The sequence below is a fragment of the Pongo pygmaeus genome, chromosome 11 (assembly GCF_028885625.2).
Source record: "Pongo pygmaeus isolate AG05252 chromosome 11, NHGRI_mPonPyg2-v2.0_pri, whole genome shotgun sequence".
Taxonomy (NCBI): Eukaryota; Metazoa; Chordata; class Mammalia; order Primates; family Hominidae; genus Pongo; species Pongo pygmaeus.
Window position 1 is genome coordinate 131,183,757 of NC_072384.2, and position 19,720 is coordinate 131,203,476.

General features: G+C 45.0%; 2 protein-coding genes and 1 non-coding gene across 19 annotated transcripts in view; 1 reads left to right on the top strand and 2 right to left on the bottom strand.

Annotated features, from left to right (window-relative positions):
* Positions 1-515: 515 nt before the first annotated feature.
* Positions 516-19,720, bottom strand: part of LOC129031407 (nuclear body protein SP140-like protein) — a 29,227-nt gene continuing 10,022 nt past the window's right edge. For 4 of the 16 annotated variants that reach the window (XM_054477739.2, XM_054477737.2, XM_054477738.2 and 1 more), the window contains exons 2-7: positions 18,204-18,357; positions 16,419-16,548; positions 15,223-15,297; positions 11,566-11,706; positions 10,819-10,902; positions 3,517-6,882 (exon numbers count right to left, since the gene is read on the bottom strand). In XM_054477739.2, the coding sequence (XP_054333714.1) occupies positions 6,728-6,882; positions 10,819-10,902; positions 11,566-11,706; positions 15,223-15,297; positions 16,419-16,548; positions 18,204-18,356 (738 nt within the window). In that variant the 5' untranslated portion in view covers position 18,357 and the 3' untranslated portion in view covers positions 3,517-6,727. Of the gene's footprint in view, positions 2,607-3,516; positions 6,883-8,623; positions 9,854-10,818; positions 10,903-11,178; positions 11,231-11,565; positions 11,707-13,863; positions 14,471-15,222; positions 15,298-16,418; positions 16,549-18,203; positions 18,358-19,720 lie in introns of those variants that run through there. The other 12 variants (XR_008501029.2, XR_008501032.2, XR_008501025.2 and 9 more) reach the window with 11 other exon arrangements.
* Positions 3,517-6,296, bottom strand: LOC129031409 (tropomyosin alpha-3 chain-like). Of its 2 annotated transcripts, XM_054477747.2 has the most exons (2): positions 5,445-5,512; positions 3,517-5,310 (listed from the first exon to the last, which is right to left on the bottom strand). In XM_054477747.2, exons 1-2 carry the CDS (start codon positions 5,510-5,512, stop codon positions 4,830-4,832), a joined length of 549 nt encoding a protein of 182 aa, XP_054333722.1. In that variant the 3' UTR covers positions 3,517-4,829. The 2 variants fall into 2 exon arrangements, with proteins under 2 accessions (XP_054333722.1, XP_054333721.1); XM_054477746.2 differs by having other exon boundaries at positions 3,517-6,296.
* Positions 18,761-18,864, top strand: LOC129032201 (U6 spliceosomal RNA). Its single transcript, XR_008501227.1, has one exon. It is a non-coding gene; the product is annotated as a U6 spliceosomal RNA (small nuclear RNA).

Consider the following 19,720-nt stretch of genomic DNA (forward strand, 5'->3'; position numbering starts at 1 on the left):
ACTCAGGCATATATGTTTCTGGTGCTACCTCTGCCCTCAATTCTCCATGTGACTTTGTAAAAGATCTTTAAACATTTATGTGCTTATGTTTCTGCATCTATAAAACAAGGATAATGACAGTTATCCTGCCTACCCATTATGAATGTTGTAAAGATACAAAAAGATGTTATTTCCAAAATTGTTTTGAAAAAAGTTTGTAGATAAGGCAATGGTATACTGAACAACACCTGTCAGAAAGACTATTGTTTGGATCTTTTAGGTCTTTCCAAATTTTTGATGACATTATTATGTATCAAGCAATCAAAAATTACTTTTTGTTTTTTTTTTTTGAGACGGAGTCTCACTCTGTCGCCCAGGCTGGAGCGCAGTGGCGCGATCTCGGCTCACTGCAAGCTCCGCCTCCCAGGTTCACGCCATTCTCCTGCCTCAGCCTCCAGAGTAGCTGGGACTACAGGCACCGGCTACCATGTCCGGCTAATTTTTTTGTATTTTTAATAGAGACGGGGTTTCACCATGTTAGCCAGGATGGTCTCCATATCCTGACCTCGTGATCTGCCCACCTCGGCCTCACAAAGTTCTGGGATTACAGGCGTGAGCCACCGCACCCGGCCCAAAAATTACTTTTTTGTGATCTTTAGATGATGAGGGTTGTTTGGGGTGGAAATCAATACATAAAGGAAGGACCTCAATATGAATAGGTATGTGTTTTTTTCTGACACCAAATGTGTGGCGTCTTTTCCAACAACAAACATATTCTTCCAAAACCAATCAGTTCTTTAACTTCTCTGAAACCGAGTATCCAACAATTCAATTTAATTATTTATTTTAGCAATTACAAATGTTCAGGTCTATTTAATATAACATAGCCTACCCAAATCTCTGAAAGTTGGGGTCAGTGCCAACTCTGACACTACCCAGAGTTGGCATTGGCCCCTCAGTCTAAGATGTCAGTCCCACAAGATGCCCTACTGTAGATAACAATCATGAATGGAGTGACCAGGCCACCCACATATCTGTGGATAAGACTACAACTTTAGGGGTTCACAGGACTTCCCTCAGGTTGGGTAATTCCTTAGAATGACTCACAGAACTCAGAAAGTATTCTACTTATGATTATAAAGTTGTGTTCTTATAAAGAATACAACTGAGGGATGACTGGCTTTGTTGAGTGAGTGTGTGGAGGTGTTCTGGTGGCTGGATGTGACTGGCAATTCATAGCATCCTCATATCCACTCATGGGTCAAAATGAAAATGTTCATGAGGACCTTGATCGGCAAGACCATCAACTTGGAGGTGGAGCCAGGGACACCATGAAAAATGAAAAATGTGAAGGCCAAGATCCAGGATAAAGAAGGCATCCCCAGCCTCCTGAGTAGCTGGGATTACAGGCGTGTACCACCACAGCTGGTTAATTTTTTTTTTTTTTTTTTGGTAGAGATGGGGTTTCATGATGTTGAATAGGCTGGTCTTGAACTCCTGACTTCAAGTGATCCACGTTTATTCTTCACTCTCGCATTCACAGTGCCCAGTGATGGCATTACTCTGCACTATAGCCATTTGCCCCAACTTAAGTTTGGAAATTACCAGTTTCAGTAGACAGTTGAACCTGCTCAAAATGTTAGTCAAAGTTTTGTTGCATGGAAAAAAATAAAACCTCAGGAAGAACCAAATATAGGGCAAGGTGGGGAAGGAGGGACAGAGCTTTCATGCCCTCTCCAGGTGAGCCTCAACCCCACCTCCAACATATAAATGCATTCACCAATTTAGAAGCTCCCTGAACCCTGTTGTTCAGGGGTTTTTATCAAGGTTTCATTATGTAGGCATGATTGATTAAATCACTTGCCACTGGCAATTGACCTCAATCTTCTGCCCTTCTCTTCTCCCTAGACATCAAGGTTTGGGGTTGAAAATTCTAATCTTCCAATCATGTGGTTGGTACTTATAAGACACCCATCATTCTGGAATTTCCAAGAGTTTTAGGAACTTCGTGCCAGGAACTGGGGACAAAGATCAACTATGTATTTTTTAAAGTATACCACAGTAGGCCTGATCACCTGTGTATTAGTCTGTTCTCACATTGCTATAAAGGACTACCTGAGACTGGGTAATTTATGAAGAAAAGCGGTATAATTGACTTACAGCTCCACAGGCTATAAAGGAGGCATAGCCAAGAAACCTCAGGAAACTTACAATCATGGAAGACGGCAAAGGAGAAGCAAGTACATTTTACCATGGTAAAGCAGGAGAGAAAGATTGAAGGGGGAAGTGCTACACACTTTTAAAAAACCAAATCTCATGAGAACTCACTCATTATCATGAGAACACCAAGGGGGATGTCCTCCCTCATGATCCAATCACCTTCCTCCAGGCATCTCCTCCAACACTGGGGATTACAATTCAACATGAGATTTGGGCAGGGACACAAATCCAAACCATATAATTCCTCCCCGGACCCTCCCAAATCTCATGTCCTTCTCACATTGCAAAATACAATTATCCCTTCTCAATAGTCAACAGTCCCCCAGTTTAAACTCATTTCAGCATTAACACAAAAGTCCATAGTCCAAATTCTCATGAGACAAGGTAAGATCCTTCAGCCTATGAACCTGTAAAATCAAAAAGAAGTTAGTTATTTTCAAGATACAATGGGGGTACAGGCATTGGGTAAATGCTCCCATTCCAAATGGGAGAAGTTGGCAAAAACAAAGGGACTATGACCCTATGCAAGTCTGAAACCCAGCAGGGCAGTCATTCAATCTCAAACCTATAATCTCCTTTGACTGTATGTCTCACATTCAGGCCACACTCATATAAGGGGTGGGCTCCCAAGGCCTTGAACATCTCCACCCCTGTGGCTCTGCAGAGTACAACACCCTCAGCTGCTTTCATAGGCTGATATCGAGTGCCTGTGGTTTCTCCATGTGCACAGTGCAAGCTGTCAGTGGATCTACTATTCTGGGGTCTGGAGGATGGTGGCCTTCTTCTCACAGCGGCACTAGGCAGTGCCCCAGTGAGAACTCTGTGTGGGGGCTCCAACCCCATATTCCCCTCTGCACTGCCCTAGTAGAGGTTCTCCATAAAGGCTCTGCCCCCTGAAGCAGACTTCTGCCTGGACATCCAGATTTCCCATACATCCTCTGAGATCTGGGCAGAGGCACCCAAGACTCAACTTTTGCATTCTGTGTACCCACAGGCTTAATATCACATGGACGCTGCCAAGGCTTGAGGCTTGTACACTCTGAAGCAATGCCCTGAACAGTACCTTGGCCCCTTTTAGCCACAGCTGGAGTTGGAGCAGTGGCAATGCAGGGTGCCATGTCCCAAGGCTGCAAAGAGCAGTGGGGCCCTGGACTTGGCCCACAGAACCATTCTTCCCTCTTAGGCCTCCAGGCCTGTGATGGGAGGGACTACCGCAAAGGTCTCTGAAATGCCTTCAAGGCATTTTCCCTATTATCTCAGCTATCAACATTTGGCTCCTCTTTACTTATGCAAATTTCTGCAGCCAACTTGAAATCCTCTGCAGAAAATGGGTTTTTCTTTTTTTTTTTTTTTTTTTTGGAGGGACTGGTTCTTTATTTCAAAAAGGCACTTGTCACTATTCAGTATCAAAACAGTTGCACTATTGATTTCTCTTTCTCCCAATCGGCCCCAAAGTGACCACATAAAAGAAGCGTACATTTTAAGCCAATAAGCTGCAGGATGTACACCTAACAGACCTCCTAGAAACCTTACCAGAAAATGGGGACTGGGTAGGGAAAGAAACTTTAAAAGATCAACAAACGGCCAGCCCACGGACTGCAGAGGCTGTCACAGCCAGATGGGGTGGCCAGGGTGCCACAAACCCAAAGAAGCAAAGTTTCAAAATAATATAAAATTTAAAAAGTTTTGTACATAAGCTATTCAAGATTTCTCTAGCACTGACTGATACAAAGCACAATGAGATGGCACTTCTAGAGACAGCAGCTTCAAACCCAGAAAAGGGTAATGAGATGAGTTTCACATGGCTAAATCAGTGGCAAAAACATGATCTTCTTTCTTTCTTTCAAGGAGGCAGGAAAGCAATTAAGTGGTCACCTCAACATAAGGGGGACATGATCCATTGTGTAAGCAACTGGGAGGGGGTAGAGATGGGACAAAATTTTGGTCTCAGAGGTCTTACCATCTTAATTTGGTCACTTCTAATGAAAAAAATAAAAAATAGAAATAACATTATCCAAAGATATCTTAAAGCTGAAAACCTGAACAGCACATTTTTTGTTTTTGATGTTGTTTGGCTAGCTCCTCCTGGAATCACCTTTCTGGTTTAGCTAGTACTTTGTACAAAGCAATGAGGTTTCTGATAGTGGAGTCTCCCTGGGCTCTGTTTGGCTCTCAGTAAGGCAGGCCTATACATTTTCCTCTCCTCTATGGAGAGGGGAATATGCTTTAAGGTGAAAAGTCATCTTCCAAAAGTGAGAAAGGGATTCAATTGCTGCTTCAGGGCTGTGGAATTATTTGGAATGTTTTACAAATGGTTGCTACAAAACAACAAAAAAGGTAATTACAAAATGTGTACATCACAACATGCTTTTTAAAGACATTATGCATTGTGCTCACATTCCCTTAAATTTTGTTTCCAAAGTTGCTCAGCCTCTAGCCCAGCTGGATTCTCCGAGAAGAGGCAGAGACAGTTTGGTGAAAAAGACACAGGGAAGGAGGGGGCAGCAAAAGGAGAAAGCAGCCTTCCAGTTAAAGATCAGCCCTCAGTTTAAGGTCAGCTTCCAGCAGGCTGGCCTCAGGCGGAGTCTGGGTCAGAGGGAGGAGCAGCAGCAGGGTGGGACTGGGGCATTCTACGTCTCATTCAGGTCAAGCAGAGTCTGGTCCAGCATCCTTTGTGTACAGAGGTGCTCCTCTTTGGTGCATTTCAGTTTATCTTCCAAGTCATCAATTGTCTTTTCCAGCTTGGCTACCGATCTCTCAGCAAACTCAGCACGGGTCTCTGCCTCCTTGAGTTTATCAATAAGAATTTTGATCTCTTCCTCATATTTGTCTTCTTTTTGAGAGTACTTTTCTTCAGCAGCACTCAGACACTTCAGGTTCTGGTCCATCAGTCTAATCTGCTCATCCGTCTCTTGGCAACAGGACTCTCCCAGCTCAGCTCGTTCCTCTGTGCATTCCAAGTCTCCTTCAATGATTACCAACTTACGAGCCACCTCTTCATACTTCCTATCTGCCTCTTCTGCAATGTGCTTAGCTTCTTTGAGTTGGATTTCCTGGAGTTCCATCTTTTCTTCATCTTTTAAGGCCCGGTTTTCAATAACCTTCATACCTCTCTCACTCTCATCAGCAGCTTTTTCCGCTTCTTCCAGCTTTTGCAGGGCAGTGGCCAGGCACTCCTGAGCATGGTCCAGCTCTTCTTCAACCAGCTGGATCCTACGGTTCAAGGAGGCCACCTCAGCCTCAGCCTGTTCCCGGGCCCGCCTTTCTCCCTCAACTTCTCGCTGGAGGCACTCAGCTCGCTCCTCTGCATCATCTGCCTGCTGCTGCAGAACCTGGATCTTGCACTTCACTGCCTTGATGGTGGTGATCTCAGTCATGGTGCCCACCCAGCTACTGCTTGTGCTCTGGTTCCTGCCTCCTCCTAGATTTTTCTTTTCTACCACATGGTCAGGCTGCAAAATTTCCAAACTTTTATGCTCTGCTTCCCTTTTAAATATAAGTTCCCATTTCAGATCATCTTTTTGCTCACACATATGGCAGTATGCTGTTAGAAGCAGCCAGGTCACATATTGAATGCTTTGCTGCTTAGAAATTTCTTCCACCAGATGCCCTAAATCACCTCTCTCAAGTTCAAAGTTCCATAGATTCCTAGAACAGGGGCACAATGCCACCAGTCTCTTTGCTAAAGCATAGCAAGAGTGACCTTTACTCCATTTCCCAATGAGTTCCTCATCTCCTTCTGAGACCACCTCAGCCTGGACTTCACTGTCCATATGATGATCAGCATTTTAGTCACAACAATTTAACAAGTCTCTAGCATGTTCCAAACTTTCTCTCATCTTCCTGTCTTCTTCTAAGCTCTCCAAACTGTTCCAATCTCTGCCCATTACCCAGTTCCAAAGTTGCTTCCACATTTTCCGGTATCTTTATAGCAATGCCCCTCTCCCAGTACCAATTTTCTGTATTAGTCTGCTCTCACATTGCTATAAAGAACTACCTGAGACTAGGTAATTTATGAAGAAAAGAGGTTTAATTAACTCATAGTTCCATAGGCTGTACAGGAAGCATGGCTGGGGAGGCCTCTAGGAACTTACAATCATGGTGGAAGGTGAAGGAGAAGCAGGCACATCTTCACATGGTGAGGCAGGAGAGAGTGTGTGAAGGGGGAAGTGCCACACACTTGTAAACAACCAGATTTCATGAGAGCTCACTCACTATCATAAGAACAGCAAGAGAGGAGTCAACCCCCATGAGTCAATCACCTCCCACCAGGCCCCTCCTCCAACCTTGGGGATTACAATTCCACATGAGATTTGGGTGGGGACACAAATTCAAACCAGATCAATGTGAAAGGGAAAAGCAACAGAAATATCCTAGCTTCTTTCTAACCTAATGTCAATACCAGAGCACATATATTCAATGAAGGTTGCCTCCCCCATTTCCCAAAGTGCCAGGTGAGGTGAGAGCACAAAAAGAGCACCAGGGATAACTGGATCATGGCTATGGAGTGCACTCCAGTTGAAACGCATTAGGAAGCAGACACTCTAAACTCAGACGTCTGAGGTCCTGGTGCCCCGCACAAATGGTCCTTGCCCTTCTTACCAGGCCTGGGCATTGATGCTGAGCTGGAGACTTCCAGGGGCTCTTTGCCCTCACAGGAATCAGAGTCTTCACTGCTGATCACTGCACAAAGGAACAAAATCCTTTAGGGTCTCAGTGTGGGACCCAGGAGCCAAAACTGCAGGAAACGCACAATTAGGGACCCCAGAAAAGACCCGGGAGCTTGTGTGACTTGCAGGTAGGAATGTCCCTGCCCAGGACAGTTGCAATGCTCCTGCGGAATGCTGACCCGCAGGGTCCTGGTGCTCCAGGCACTGAAACTAGACCCTCAGGCTGGGGGCAAATGGCCATAGTGGCCAGCTTTGCATGTCTTGCTCTTCATTTACTTACCTCCTCTCTCTTCTTTCCCTTCCCATTGTCTCTGTCCATTTCTCCACTCCTGCTTCTTTCTTGCAGCTTCTCCCTCTTTGTTTCTCAATCTCTGTATGTCCTCTCTCTGGCGTTTTCTGTTTCTGCCTCTTTTGCCTCCTTGCACCTCTCTCACTCTCGCCTGGCTTTCTTGCTTACATACCTGCCCTCCACGTCTCCTCTGAGCCACTTCCCCCTCTCCCAGGTGTCTCTGTACTTTTCCATTTCCCCACCAACTTTCCTCTGTCGTGCAGAAGCTCCCTGAACTAAGCACCAGAATCCACATCTCCCAGCATTCATCTGGGCTCCCTGGGCCACCACGTGGGACTTTGACCACACAGCCAGCCTGTCACTTCTGCTGTGACTCACACAGTGTCACCGCATCAGCCTTACCGATTATTACACCCTCCACCAGCCTTACTGATTATTTCAGGGGCTTGGTTACATGCCTTCCTTGCCATCTGGATGTCTTCTGGGAGCACAAAACTAGGTTGCACCCAATTTTTGGATCTGGATAGCTTTGCCCCTAGAACAAATAGTGATCCTTGAAGAATTTTCATCTTTCTCCCTCAAAAAAGCCTTATAGTACCCCTCTTCCTCTCTCTCTACACACTTGACTTCAGAGGATCACTCTAGCACTAAATTTCACCTTCTTTCATACTGCCTCACTCCAGATATGTGTCTTACTTTCTGTCTTTCTCTCTGTGTTTATCTTTTTACCTTGAAGTCTATTTTGTTTTTCTCTTTTCCCTTTACCTGTCTTTCTTATTTACTAACTGATAATTGTCTTGGCTAAATTTTGTGGTCTTCACTTAATTAACTTAATCATTAATAAAGACCTTAAGGGCTGGGCGCGGTGGCTCACGCCTGTAATCCCAGCACTTTGGGAGGCCAAGGTGGGCGGATCACGATGTCAGGAGATCAAGACCATCCTGGCTAACACGGTGAAACTCCGTCTCTACTAAAAATACAACAAATTAGCCGGGCATGGTGGTGGGCGCCTGTAGTCCCAGCTACTTGGGAGGCTGAGGCAGGAGAACGGCGTGAACCCAGGAGACGGAGCTTGCAGTGAGCTGAGATCGCGCCACTGCACTCCAGCCTGGGCAACAGAGTGAGACTCCCTCTCAAAAAAAAATTTTTTTAAATAAATAAATAAATAAAGACCTTAAGTTCTTAATTCTTATACTTATTTCCACAAAAGTAGCTTATTACATGTACATGTACATATAAATATAATTCTTAGGCTGGGTGTGGTGGCTCACACCTGTTATCCCAGCACTTTGGGAGGCCAAGGCAGGCAGATCACCCAAGGTAGGGAGTTTGAGACCAGCCTGGCCAACGTGGTGAAACTCCATCTCTACTAAAAATACAAAACTTGCCGGGCATGGTGGTGCGTGCCTGTAATCCCAGCTACCCAGGAGACTGAAGCAGTAGAATTGCTTGAGCCCACGAGGCAGAGGTTGCAGTGAGCTGAGATCGCACCACTGCACTCGCCCTTCAGCCTGGATGGCAGAGCAAGACTTCATCTCAAAAATAAATAAATAAATATAATTCTTAGAACTATTTTTGTGAAGCTTTCCATACAAATACATCAGTGATGTCATGTTTGCCAAAATATATGTCCAGTTTTTAGAGCACAGAAATATGAAGACTTTCATTTCCTGACAATATGAAGTGTGCTGTTTATTATGTGCCAGACACTGTCATGCTAGGTTCGAAGGACACAGTGAGAAAAAGCAGCTGTGGTCCAGAGAGAGCACATGCTAAGCGCATCCTAAGGCAGTTTTATCTCACAGCAAGCAAGAAGTGCTCTGGAACAGACAGGCCCATCCAAGAGACAGGAAGAGGCTTATGGGAAGAAATATCACATGGGCAGGAAGTAGCCAGATTAGGGAGAAGATGAGAAGGATAGAGGCCAAGAAAACAGAACCTGATAGAAGACAGAGCATGGGCAAAGTAATTTGAGTAACTAAAAGAAGCCAGCATGACTTCTTGGAGTGAGAGAATAGAGGCTGGAGAAATAGGAAGGGTCCTCACTGCCCAGCCTTGGAAGTCTAGTAAAAGGATCAACTTAAACCCAGGTGTCATGCCAGTCATTGGAGGTTAGGTAGGAAGACAGCACAAACATACCTGAACTTTGGTACGATATAGCAGCTGAAGTTTATGGGAGAGTTATCAGAGATCTGATTAGCATCACAGCATTAGAGATAGAGAAAAATGATCAGGTGGCAAATGCCACCAGGTACAGTGCACCAGGCTTGATGGCTGATGGGGCATGGGGGTTGAGGGAGGGAAGAACTCAGGAAGATTCCTGAGTTTTTCTTTTTTTTTTTTTTTTTGAGACACAGTTTCGCTCTTGTTGCCCAGGCTGGAGTGCAATGGTGCGATCTCCCCTCACCACAACCTCCACCTCCCAGGTTCAAGCGATTCTCCTGCCTCAGCCTCCTGAGTAGCTGGGATTACCGGCATGCACCACCATGCCCGGCTAATTTTTGTATTTTTAGTAGAGACAGGGTTTCTCCATGTTGGTCAGGCTGGTCTCGAACTCCCAGCCTCAGGTGATCTGCCCACCTCAGCCTTCCAAAGTGCTGGGATTACAGGTGTGAGCCACTGTGCCTGGCAAGATTCCTGAATTTCTTGCTTGAGAAAACTTGACAGTAATGGCCACTTTACCAAAAAGGGAACTCTGGAAGAGGAGGAGGAAGGGGAAAAGGATGAGGATGTGGTTTCATGAAAGACTGTGTCTCCTCTTTCGCTGCCACACTGACCCCACCAATTTTTTATTTGCTCTTTACACTCACTCTTACTTCCAGGCTTCTTCATGCCTCTCCCCCACTTTCTCTGTTCCTGGTATTTACATTGACCTCATGTTCCCCTCTCCGTATGATTTTTCTCACTGCCCCTCATTCGAGTTTTCAGTTTATGTCTCCTCTGCCGTGTCTCTCACTTCCTCCCCTCCCCCCATCTCTGTGTTTCTGGGGCTTCCCTTGATCCTCTGTCTGCCTTGCCCCTTCCAAGCATTTTCCTCCTGTGTCTTCTCCCTGTCTCAAAAGTCGTGTCCCTCCATTCCTTTTTTGGCTTTAACTCTACCCCCAGGGTCCCTTTCCCTCCCCCTCCCCATTCTGAAGGTTGTCTACAATGACCTTTCTTCCTTGCAAATCTGATGGTCACAGACCTTGTTTGCCTGATCTTTGTGGCAACTTCTAACAAACAGGACAAACATTATTTCCTTGTCAATCCTCCACCAATCTGGGAAAGCTTAGACATCATGTCCACTTAGGTAGAACTGGGCTCCCTCCTAAAACTTGCTATTCCATGGCCCAATCATCCATCCACCTTTTCTATACTCGCGCTCCTCAGCTTCTCCACCCAGGATGCCATGCTCCAGGGAGGCGTTCACCTCTCCTTTCTCTCCTGCCTGGAAGACTTAGGATGCGTACTCTTGGGGTCCTGCCAGTGAGTGCCTCTCACAGTGTTGCAGCCTGGGCACATCACATGCCTCATCCTGCTTGTTTCCCTCACAAATATGAGAGCAACCAGAGGCTGGGCTCCTGTCGGGGAGGGAGGGGAGGAAGAGAAGCCCTTCCTCCCTCCACACCATGAGCTAATCAGGTAATCGGTCACTTAAAGGGCGGGATTCAATTGCAGTACCTTGTCTACCATGTGGCAGTCTGCTGGGCACCTCTTCTGACCCTCTCTCCTTTTTTGCTTGGAGAGCCTCGAGTTCCCTAGGCACTGAAGAGAGAACATAAAATGAGAGACCAGATCCAGTGGCCGGGAAAAGGACTGAGATGTGACCACACTGAGCACCGTGGTTGGGAGCGGAAGTGAAATGCTCCTGGGGAAGTGATGCTACTCTCCGAGGACCCCTGCTGAGATCCAGCCAAGCCCTGCTCCACCTCTTCTCATCTTGTCAGACCTGGTTCTCTCTCTCTCTCCTGCTCAGCCTTCCACCAGGATCCAATCCCCGGGCTTCTGCCCTAGGAAGGCATTTCTGCATCATGGACTTACCCAGCTTCTCTCTTGTCTCCCGGTGCATCTGTCTCTCTCCTCTCCAGCAATGCTGCAGGAAAACGCATTCCTCATTCTCCATTTTCCCTTCCCAACTCTCTTCTTCTACCTCTCTTCCAACCTACATATCAGGCTCCAGTCCTGTTCTGTCTGTCTCTCTGTGTCTTTTTCTGTCTTCCTCACAGCAACTAAAAGACATACTTTTCCATTACGTCAATGTCTGCCTGCAGTGGACACTGGTCTATCCTTCTACTGTCATTCAGGACTCCTTGGGGTCTCCCCTTAGATACTGATCATTTGACACAGCACTTCCTTCCCCCTTCTGTGTGTGCTAAAGACTCCTACCACTAGTCACTCATGCAAACACCTAGCCATCATCAGCCTTACCTGCTTGGGTGCATGTGTTTGCTTGCTGTGTTCCAAGAGCATCACCTGGGCCAAGGATAGAATGTTCTGGATTTATATATGTTGACTTCACATCCCAGACAGGCTCAGAGGTTTCTGTTCTGGTTCCAGAATGAATGGCCCCTAGATGACATTATGATTTCATAAATATGGTACTGTGATGTCATAAATCAAAACCTAAAGTTTTTATTTAAATGCATTAATAAATTAATCAAATATCCTTTTTGATCATGTGTCCCAATTATCAATGACATCAGAATGACCTTCCACAGCTCTGAGAGTTCTCTTATATTTCTTCTATGTCATTTCAGAAAAAGTGATCATGAAACACTGAACAAAGAAATAAAATTTGTTATGGACATTATGGTCTAAGGATGAGGGACATAAGGAAAAATAGAAACAAGATGACTGAGAAGCTAGAAACAGAGGCTAGTTATGGCACAAAAGTACTGAAGGGTTTTTGAAGAGGTCCATCTGGCATCTGAAAGGTAGCTCCTAGCTCCCTGCCCCGGGGATGATGGGTGAGGGTTTGTATGGGAGGCACAGTGGTGCCATGGTCCTATGTGAAGGACCCAACAGGGAAGAAAGCCTGTCCCACAGAAGGAACATGCCCATCATTTCCCTCCAGCCACCACAGCACAGGCCTTCACTGGATGTAAGCTGAAAGCACCAAGGCAGCAGCCAGATTCAAGCAGATGCAGGCAGAAAAACTGTGAAGCAGACACACGGGTAAAACGAGCAGGCTCAGCACCAGCAGGAACCAGCAGCAAGTGTGCTTAAGGGGTATAAGAGGAAGAAGTCCTCCAAGGCAACCTGGAGGATAAGGACTTGTTATTTAAATCCTGAACTTGGAGACACTGCAGATGCAAACACTAAAAATTCGGGGCAATCATAAACACAGAGGCAACCCTCTCTTCCCTTACCCCCAGCACGTTCCAGAATGGCGCAAGAACAGCAGAGGATCACAGCACAATCAAGAGGAACAGACCAACAGAAGATGAGGAATCTAAGCATAACAAGGTCAGGCTTTGAAAAGGGTCTTCACAGCCAGGTGCAGTGGCTCACGCCTGTAATCCCAGCACTTTGGGAGGCTGAGGCAGGAGGATCGCTTGAGCCCAGGAGTTCAAGACCAGCCTGGGCAATATAGTGAGACCCTATCTCTACAAAAAATTAAAAATTAGCTGGGCAGGTTGGTACATGCCTGTGGTCTCAGCTACTGGGAGGCTGAGATGAGAGGATCGCTTCAGGCCAGGAGTTCAAGGCTGCAGTGAGTTATGACTGTGCTACTGCACTCCGGCCTGGGCAACAGAGGGAGGCTCTGTCTTTAAAAAATATATAGAGGGGCCGGGCGCAGTGGCTCACACCTGTAATCCCAGCACTTTGGGAGGCCGAGGTGGGCGGATCACGAGGTCAGGAGATCGAGACCATCCTGGCTAACACGGTGAAACCCCGTCTCTACTAAATATACAAAAAATTAGCCGGGCGAGGTGGCGGGCGCCAGTAGTCCCAGCTACTCGGGAGGCTGAGGCAGGAGAATAGTGTGAACCCCAGAGGGCGGAGCCTGCAGTGAGCCAAGATTGCACCACTGCACTCCAGCCTGGGCAGCAGCGGGACTCTGTCTCAAAAAAACATATATATATATATATAGAGAGAGAGAGAGAGAGAGAGAGAGAGTTTTCACCATCTGGAGCTGGCAGATGCTGCCTGATCCTTTTTTTTTTTTTTTTTTGAGACAGAATATCACTCTGTCACCCAGGGTGGAGTGAAGTGGTGCAATCTCAGCTCACTGCAATGTCCACCTCCTGGGTTCAAGCAATTCTCATGCCTCAGCCTCCCAAGTGGCTGGGACTTCAGGCATGTGCCATCAAGCATGGCTAATTTTTATATATATATATTTTTTGTAGAGATGGGTTTTCGCCATGTCGGCCAGGTTGGTCTCGAACTCCTGGCCTCAAGCAATCTGCCCACCTCAGCCTCCCAAAGTGCTGGGATTACAGGCATGAGCCACCGCGCCCAGCCCCACCTGATTCTTGAAGTCAGACTCCAGCCCTGAGAGTGGGGGACTGAGTCACTGCACCCTTGGCCGAGAGGGCCTTGGCCAGACAACCCTGCTGAGTGTCCTCCATGAGACATTCTGGTAACTGGCGATGGCAGAGTGAACCTGCCTTTGTCCCCAGAGCTACCCTGCCCAGGGCCCTTAGCTCAGTTCCTACGAAGTCCTGGTTGCCTCATGCCCACCGCCTTTTACACCACACCCTCCCTCTCCACATCTGTTCATACTTTCTCATTGGCCTTTCCATGAGGACTCAGAGTTTGGGTCACCTCCACTTCTTTCAGCTCTTTGTATTCTTTTTTCCCTGGATCTTTTATTCTGCATATATTTCCCCATTTTTGTTTCATGTTTCTGTTTCTAGCTTTTCCATTAGATTCCCTGGATAACAGGAAGAAAGTAACTTCTGTCACAATAGCGGAAAGATAGAAACAACCCATCATTAACTGATGAATGAATAAACGAAATGTGGTAGAGATGTGTGATGGAATATTATTCAGCCATCGAAAGGACTTGAGATACTAATTCATGTTACCACATGGCAAAAACCTGGAAACATCTTAGTAAGTGAAGGAAGCCCAGACACAGAAGGCCACATATTGTGTGATTCCATTTTCATGAACTGTCCAGAATAGGCAAATCTGTAGAGGCAGAAAGTAGATTACTGATTGTCAGGGATTACGGGCAGAGGGAAATTAGATGATTGGTTAATGGGCATAGGGTTTCCATTTGGGATGATTAAACCATTTTGTAACTAGAGACAGGTGATGGTTGTACAACATTGTGAATATACTAAATGTCACTGAATTCCACACTTTAAAATGGTTAACATCTGAATTTTACCTCCTTCCCTCCCAAAAAAAAACCAACAACAAAGGCTCTGGGTTCATCTTTTCTCATTTGACCTAGGCAACCCCACACATTGTCCCTCTGGGTTTCAGTTTCCTAATCTGCAAGATGGGCACATAAATAATACTAATCTCCAAAGGCAGCCATGAGCACTAAACCCACAGCTGCCATGGAGCAGGCATTCGATCACAGGGAGCTGTTCGTAACACAGTTATTTTCATTGTTGTCCTTTACTGTCTTTCATTTCCCCTCCTTCTTCCTCTCTCTCTCTCAAAATACCCTCATCCTCTTCTCAGCACATGCATCACTTCCTCTTTGTGTCTTTCTGTATGACTACATTTCTCTTTGAATATTCCTGCTGCCGAACAACATGCCCACGTTTAAATCAGCCCCTTCTTCTGGCATCACCAAGCGTATCTTCTTTGACGTTGTTGGCCATAGGCGTGTCCTTCTTAGCCCTTCACGGCTTCTCACTGAAGGTCTCCTGTAAACTAGTAATTCACACTCAGATCCTCATTCTACCCTCCGGGTTATTGGGGGGAAAGTCTGTTTTTGCCACCTCTTGAGAGTGCTCTTGGATTCCAGCTGGAGTTAGGTCACTTTGGAATCAACACAAAGTGATCCTCTCAACCAGCTCTGCCACCATCCCCAGCAGTGCAGTCTTCCCTCAGACCTCGGTTCCCTGTCTCCTTTTCTTCTTAGTAGACCAGAAAACAAAGTTTTTATCCAGATATTATTACCTTGTTTACAGCTTGATTGAAAGCTGGGCATTTTTGTTGTCTCTTTTCCATCCCTTTTCCGGGAAAAGGGGAGAACTGAACAAAGAAAAGAATTAATTAGTGTCTGCAAGCAAGTGACCAGGAACTCCATCTCATGACCACATGAATGAAGCACCCGTGTGTTCTTATAATTCAGTGGGAAATGCCTAGCCCTTCAGTCACTCTGAATCTCAGTGGTTTGTGACTTGGTGTTGCTTGTTTCTTCCTCTGAGGCAGCCAAGAAAGAAAATAACACAACACAAAACCACTGAAATCCTATAGGTGATGAGCCTTTCAGGTTTTAAGGATGATGGAGCAGTAGAAAAATTGTAAACCATAATTAATCATCCAACAAGATGATCAGAGAGGCGTGAAAGCTTATCTCAATACAAATTCCATAAGCGGAATGTCTCTGTGAACTGTGCAAATCTTACAGAAGAAACAAAGGGGTTTCCTGAGGAGAAGAGCTAAGATCCTAGAGAGATGCGAAAACAGCAGAGTTTTGGCTAAATTGGGTCTGGAAAGATGAGAGGCTCCCAAAGAGAGAGGACATGGTGGAGGAACTAGACAGACTTCCCCAGGGGTGGCCCAGACCCAAGGAACAAAGGGAGGACTCTCTGAAGGCTACAAGCAGGGAGCAAATATTGCAGCACTGGAAAATGTCCTGAGACGCCTGGACCAAGGTCCTCAGAGACTGCCAACGAAGGGAGGCCAGGGCACGGGTTAGTTATATTCACACCGCCTAGCACAGGGCCTGGGACATGTAAGCATTTCTTTATTATTATTATTTTTTTTAAAGGAGTCTCACTCTTTGTTGCCCAGGCTGGAGTGCAATGGCACAATCTCAGCTCACCGCAAACTCCGCCTCCCAGGTTCAAGCGATTCTCCTGCCTCAGCCTCCCGAGTAGCTGGGATTACAGGCATGCGCCACCACGCCCGGCTAATTTTGTATTTTTAGTAGAGATGGGGTTTTTCCATATTAGTCAGGCTGGTCTCAAACTCCTGACCTCAGGTGATCTGCCCGCCTCGGCCTCCCAAATTGCTGGGATTACAGTCGTGAGCCACCGCCCCCAGTCGCATGTAAGCATTTCATGAATACTTGCTAAATGAACAACTGACCAAATGAAAGAATGGAAAGCAGACCTAGACCCCAAAAGACAGGGGAGATAATTGATTACCCTTTTTGAAGCTTTTATGAATCTCAATTAAATCAGGATACTCCTTCAGGTTAATCCTGCTGAACAGGACTGACAGAACTGAACAATCAAACACCTTCTCCAGGTGGCAGAGAACCTGGTACACAACTCTCTGTAGAGGAATCAAGTTTATACAGGCTTCTTGAGAATACTGTTTAAAAATTCAATGGTAAAAGTATACAAAATAATAGCTTTAAAGTTAAACAAAGATTGACAATGTAATTGCATAGAATACTTCCATTGTTCTCAGTGTAGGCTACTATTTTTCATGCAATATTCTAGAACTTCTTAAATATTTGATCCACTGCGTTAGAAAAACAAGTCAACCCTTCCTCTTGTCTTTTGAGCGCTCATCCTGCCCAGGATGCCTTGGGAATAAATCTTACGGTGATTTTGTTGACTGCACAGCAGTCACTGCCCCCACACTCCCCACCTCCTCCCTATGGTATGAGAAGTCCTGAACAGGCTCCCAGAGATAGGGAGATGATTCTTCCCTTGCCATAAAGAACACAACAGGAAGAGTACAATCACACACTGAAGACATGGCTTCCTTCTCTGTACCTCCAGGGCACTGTTCAAAACACCTGGATTCCAAGGCTCCAGAACTATCCAACAAAATTTAAACACTTTAGACAAGACAACAGCAAGGCAGAAATTTGTTTGATAACAATTATAACGGCACAATTCTCTGGAGATTTCATCTGACATAAATAGACATTACAAAGAAATACTGCTTCCATCATCTTAGCTATCTTAATTTTGTTTTATTCTTGTATATTGTATAAATCACTACATATTTGCAGAGCATATCAGTTTCAGTTTCACTCCAGCCATGTCACCATTACCGTCCACTCCCACTCCAATACTTGCTACAAAAGAACAGAGTGGCCAGGCACAGTGGCTTACACCTGTAATCCCAGCACTTTGGGAGGCCAAGGCGGGTGGATCACCTGAGGTCGGGAGTTCAAGACTGGCCTGATTAATATGGTGAAATCCTGTCTCCACTAAAAATACAAAAATTAGCCAGTCATGGTGGTGGGCGCCTGTAGTCCCAGCTACTTGAGAGACTGAGACAGGAGAATTGCTTGAACCCTGGAGGCAGAGATTGCAGTGAGCTGAGATTGTGTCACTGCACTCCGGCCTGGGTGACAGAACAAGACTCCGTCTAAAAAAAAAAAAAAGAACAGGACTTCAGTTAGAAATAGAGTGTCTTGTCCAGGCAAGGTGGCTCACGCCTGTAATCTCAACACTTTGGGAGGCTGAAGTAGGAGGTTCACTTGAGGCTAGGAGTTTGAGACCAGCCTGAGTAACATAGCAAGACCCCATCTCTACCAAAAAAAAAAAAAAAATTAGCCAGGTGTGGTGGCATGCACCTGTAATTTCCCAGCTACCCAGGAGGCTGAGGTGAGAGGTTTGCTTGTGCCCAGGAGATCTAGGCTGCAGTGAACCATAATTGTGCCACTTTACTCCATCCTGGGCCACCGAGTGAGATGCTGTCTCTAAACAAAAACAAAAACAAAAACAAAAACAAAAACAAAACAAAACGAAAAGAAAAGAAAAAGAAATAGACGTCTCTTTAATGACATCTGTTTACCCCATTACCTTCTACCTTACACAATAATTAACCAACAGAAAAGGGTCTTCCCACAAAAGGTATAAAAGTCCTTTCAGGCAGTTAGCAATATACTAAACTTTGAATCCAGGATGCCAAATATAAATTAATATGGGGGCCGGACTACAGTGGGTGATGTAATAAACTTCACTTACAGTATACATTTTTTCAGTGATAAAGGAATTGTCTCTGAGGCTTTCAAGAAAAGGAAATGACTTTGTTATTGCATTTGCTATCTCCACCTTATTGTCCTTGAAGTGATTGGAAAAGATCTCACAGGAAATCTTCTTCTGGACCCCTGCAAACATCCTAAGGAAAAAAAATACAAAGAGAAAGTAAACATCAAGATTCCCAGATGCCTTTCCCAGCCAAAACATTCCAGGCCCAGATGACTTCACTTGCAAGTTCTTCAAAACATACATTTAAGAAAGAAAATAACCAATCTTACACAAACTCTTCCAGTGAAGAAAGAAAAAAGGAACGCACTCTGACTCACTAGAGAAGGATAGCATAATTCTGATATACAACCTGACAAAGACATTACAAAAATGAAAAGTGCAGGTTACTATCTCTTGTGGACAGAGATGGGAAAACTGCAACAAAACATTAGCAAGCCAAATCCAGCAATAGGTAAAAAGAATAATACATCATGACTAAGTGGGACTTATTCCAGGAATGCAAGAATTCTTTAACATTTAAAAATCAGGAAATGGTGCTTGCTTCGGCAGCACATACACTAAAATTGGAACAATACAGAGATTAGCATGGCCGCTGCACTAGGATGACACACAAATTTGTAAAACACTCCATTAAAAAAAAAAATCAGGCGGCCAGGCGCCATGGCTCATACCTGTAATCCCAGCACTTTGGGTGGCTAAGGCAGGTGGATCATGAGGTCAGGAGTTCGAGACCAGCCTGGCCAACATGATGAAACCCCGTCTCTACTAAAAATACAAAAATTAGCCAGACATGGTGGTGTGTGCCTGTAATCCCAGCTACTCAGGAGGCTGAGGCAGGAGAATCACTTGAACCTAGGAGGTGGAGGTTGCAGTGAGCCAAGACTGTGCCATTGCACTCCAGCCTGGGTGACAGAGCAAGACTCTTGTCTCAAAAAAAAGAAAAAAATCAGGAAATGTATATCACCAGATTGACAAAATAAAGGGGAAAAATGTATGATAATTTCAATAGATCCAGAAAAAGCTAAAATATAATAAAATATCTGTTCATGATTTTTAACTCTCAGAAAACTAAGAATAGAAAGTAACTTTTTTAATATAATGAAGTATATAAACAAACAAAACCCTATGGCTAACACTATACTTAAATGTGAAATACTAAATACTTTCCCACTCAATTTGAGAACAAGACAAAAATGTCTACTGTCACCATTTCCATTTAACACTTACTAGAAATCCTAGACAATGCAATCAGGTGAGAAAAAGAAATGACAAGAATAAACCCAAAAGGGAGGAAATGTAACTACCATTATTTGCAGATGACTATATACTTGGAAAATCTAAAGGAATGAATGAACTATTAGAATTAATTAGTAACTTCAGTAAAGTATCTGGATTCAACGTTAATATGAAAAATTAATTGTATTTTTGTATACTAGCAAATTATAAGTTTAAATAAAAATAGAAAAACAATGTCCTTTTCAAAAGCATCAAAA

Coding starts and splice junctions, on each gene's coding strand:
- LOC129031409 (XM_054477746.2), bottom strand. CDS start 5,972: ATGGACAGTGAAGTCCAGGCTGAGGTGGTCTCAGAAGGAGATGAGGAA.